The sequence below is a fragment of the Thalia democratica genome, chromosome 6 (assembly GCF_965202585.1).
Source record: "Thalia democratica chromosome 6, ktThaDemo2.hap1.1, whole genome shotgun sequence".
NCBI classification, from domain to species: domain Eukaryota; kingdom Metazoa; phylum Chordata; class Thaliacea; order Salpida; family Salpidae; genus Thalia; species Thalia democratica.
This window is the reverse complement of record NC_139170.1, coordinates 35,335,091-35,338,789: the sequence shown is the minus strand read 5'-3', so window position 1 is coordinate 35,338,789 and position 3,699 is coordinate 35,335,091. Positions and strand designations below refer to the sequence as shown.

General features: G+C 26.8%; 1 protein-coding gene across 1 annotated transcript; it reads left to right on the top strand.

Annotated features, from left to right (window-relative positions):
* Positions 1-1,109: 1,109 nt before the first annotated feature.
* On the top strand, positions 1,110-3,331 carry LOC145839021 (3-galactosyl-N-acetylglucosaminide 4-alpha-L-fucosyltransferase FUT3-like). Its single transcript, XM_082946634.1, has 4 exons — positions 1,110-1,123; positions 1,963-2,076; positions 2,240-2,488; positions 2,800-3,331. Exons 1-4 carry the CDS (start codon positions 1,110-1,112, stop codon positions 3,329-3,331), a joined length of 909 nt encoding a protein of 302 aa, XP_082802760.1.
* The last annotated feature ends 368 nt before the right edge of the window (positions 3,332-3,699 follow it).

Sequence of the window (3,699 nt, the reverse complement as noted above, 5' to 3'; positions counted from 1 at the left end):
TACCTTGGGTTACTACTATGCGAAACAGCCAAATCAAGCAAAGCCACCAAAAAACCTAGTATTGAATGAAAGCGTCAAGAGCAATTCAAATGTAAGTTTTGATTTAGTTACAAATGCAGGCGCTTGTTTTGAAATTTAATACTTTTAAATGTATTCATAAGGTTAAAGAACAAGTTAAATTACACCAACTTTTTTAATCTTTAGGAGGCTAAGTCTCAAAAGTAACTTAAAAGTGTAAAAGATAAACTCATAATATATTATAATAATAAAGTAAAAATAAAATATACTTGTTATAAAAGATAATTTATATTAACTTTAAGATATCAGAGCTTAAACTGTCAAACTTGAATCATCTTGAAATATTTTTAAAGGTTGTTTTTGTAGCATGGGGGAGGGAAATTGTATAATATTGGTAAAAAAACTTTGTATTTTTAAATTTTACTAATATTTGCTTGCTGTACAGTTATGGCTATAATATGGTAATAACAAGTAAGGTTTAAAGAAAAAAAAATGGCTAGTTAATTGTTTTATTCAATATTCTAGTGTTATTATAGATTTTTTGTAAGTTGTAGGTGAAAAATTACAATTTTTTTTAGTATTTATAAGCATTAACCATTTCTAAACAGAAAACAATTTTATTTTGGTACAAACCATTTGGACACAGTTTTGACCAAACACTACTCGACTGCTGTGGTAACTGTCAAGTGACCAGCGATCGTAGCAAAGTATAAGAGTTCTTACTTTATAACTGTTTAATAAAAAAAATTAAAAAAAAAGTAAAATGAACTTTAAACTTTTATTCTAAGAGTTAATGGAATACTAATAACATTATCTAAGCTCAATCAGATTAAGCTGTAATTAATTTTTTGTTAAAATGCTTTTTTTTGAACTAATAAAATTTTCTGTACTTAATTGTGCTACTAGTTAAACTGATTAACTTGACACAACTTTCTTTACAAAGTATGTGCAATTTTACTTGATATATCATACTTATTTAAATATTAATCTCAAAATAAAATAAAAAGCTTCATATAGTTTTTGAAACATGTTTTTAGTTCAATGAATCAAGTGCAGTTATTTTTCATTTCAACGAGATTGATTCAGAAACAATGCCAGAATACAGGTGAGAAAACTTACACTTTATTAAAATAATAAAAGCAGTTGACAAAAATATATTAAGCAAACCGGCTGCTTTCAAAAGATCTAAAACAAAAATTCTTTGCAGGCCGCACAATTTTGGATTGTGTAGTATAAAATATTAAGTAAAATAAAATGAAATATTTTTCAACAAGCAGTAATGCCTACTGAAAATGAAAAAAAAGATCAAACTTTAAAACACTTGGTACAAAAAGCTCGACTTATAAGATTTTAATAGTTTATATTCAAGCTAAAAACGTGGTCTCGGGAAAAAAAAAATCTGTTTGATGATTGGATCATGTTAAGGGTCGTACATCTCCTCTTAATGCTTTAAAAAAGATTTTAATTAAACTTTTAAAAAAGTTGTTTTACACGAAGTAGTTAGACTTAAACAAATTATGACTACATTCAGTAACTGATTAATTTAATGAACTTGAATAATGTTATATGTGGTTTGATATGACAAAGTATTTATAAAAGTTACTTGGTAGCTTTGGTAAAAGGTTGCTACCTTTTTATTTACTACTACGTTTTTCTTACTTATAAATATTTTATGTTTTGAAAAAAAATTACAAAATAATGTCATAAACTTAATTTCTATTTGTTTTAGATTCATAAAAACAATTTTTTGTTTGATATGATCTTTTTTTTTAGATTTTAACACAAATAAGACTTTTATTTAGAAATAACTAAAAAATTAAAATGTACAAAAGCTTATACATTTAGTTTGATTGTGTAGTTTAAATATTTTGAACTGTATATCTATGCCAAAAATGACTTTAAGCTAAAAAGTATCAATAGAAATATCAACTTCTCATTATTTAGATTCAACGACCAACTGTTTGTATTTTATTCTATGGAAGCTCCTCCGGCGTTGAAATTGAGAAATTCGTATTTCAAGGAATACGATAATTATTTTAATCTAACCATGTCTTACAAGTTAGTGTTGGAAATGTTTTGACTTTCTAATTGGTAAAGTTTTTAAAATAAACTTTACCTAATTGAAACATAGAATTTATTGTTGTAACGGTGATATGTGGTTAACAATTTTATTTCGTAAATTTTCATCTTCAAGTCTAAATCAACTACAATTAAATTTTAGAAGAAACTCAGACGTTTATTCCCCGTACTCGAATATGGCAAATGTGTTAGGAGAAATTCAAGAGAAATACAGAGAAAGCCCAGACTTCGGAATCAGTCAAGTTCTTGAGAAAAAGAAGAAACTCCTGTTGTGGGTCGCCTCAAACTGCGGTGGTTCAGTGCCGGGAGCCACAGAGAGAATGAAGATTAGTCATCTGCTGAAAAAAACCAAAGTTGGAGATAAGTTTGACAGGAAGGGAAAGTGCTTCAGGTAAAGGCTCTTGTTTTATTTCAGGTAAAACTGGAACAAATCTGAAAATAATTATTATTCTTGTTTTTTGATGGTTTTTACTTAAACAGTATTTTTATTTAACTTAATTGCTAGCACTCTTCTTTTTCCTCAAATAAATTATATGGCAATTTTATTAACAACTGTTATGATATGACTTTTTTAAATAACTTTACTTAAATAGTAACAATTTTTAAAAAGCTAGCTCAAGTAAAACTCTGCTCTAAATATCTTAGACTTTAATTATATTAAGAAATTAAGACGATTTTTTTTTGTAGTTTTTATTTTTATAGTGATGAATGGTTCCCGCAAGAGAAGTTCAAAGAATACAAGTTTTACTTGTCAATGGAGAACAGTTATCACTGCAAGGATTACATAACTGAGAAATTATACACAAATGGATTCCTAATGGAAACTGTTCCAGTTGTTTGGGGAGCTAAAAAATCAGATTATGATGTTCCGAAGAAAAGTGTAATTTTTATGGAAGAATTCGAGAGCATGGATAGTTTAGCTGATTATCTGGAATACCTAGATAAAAATGACAGTGCGTATCTAGAGTATTTTCAATGGAGAAAAATTGACCTTTCGAGTGTTTCTACCAACTACAAAGATGTAAAATCCAATACAATTGGTCTGTGCAATTTATGCAGTGCTATTAGTAAAAAAGACAGTGAACAGATGAAAAATGTTGTGGTTGAAAGCATTCACAACTGGATTTATAAAGACGAAAACCCTGAGTGTTTGTATGACAGTTATTTTTTTACTTCAGGTAAACTTAAGTACAAATCTAAAAATACGAGTTTTAATCAGGGCTTATATGATTGAGAAGCATTTACTTGAGCATGTTTATGCTTAATTGTATTTCTGAAAATTTTTTCACAACTCTTTTCTTTTGCACTAATATACTAATAAGTAATGTTATTACCAAAAATGCTATTCTAAAAAATTTAAATTATGTTTGTACTAAAATAAATACACAAACATATATGTGTTTTTTCTACTTCAATAAAATTCTATGTCACCTTAATAAATTTCAGTCAGTTAAGAAATTTATTTTTTTTAATTTCGTTTGAGTTTAGATTAGTTCTATAGTTTTAAAATAAATCGAAGCTTTTATATGACAATTTTGTTGATTTTTTAATAACTAACTAGAATGCTTTTGTTTTGTTGAATACAATTTTTATAGCCTAGAT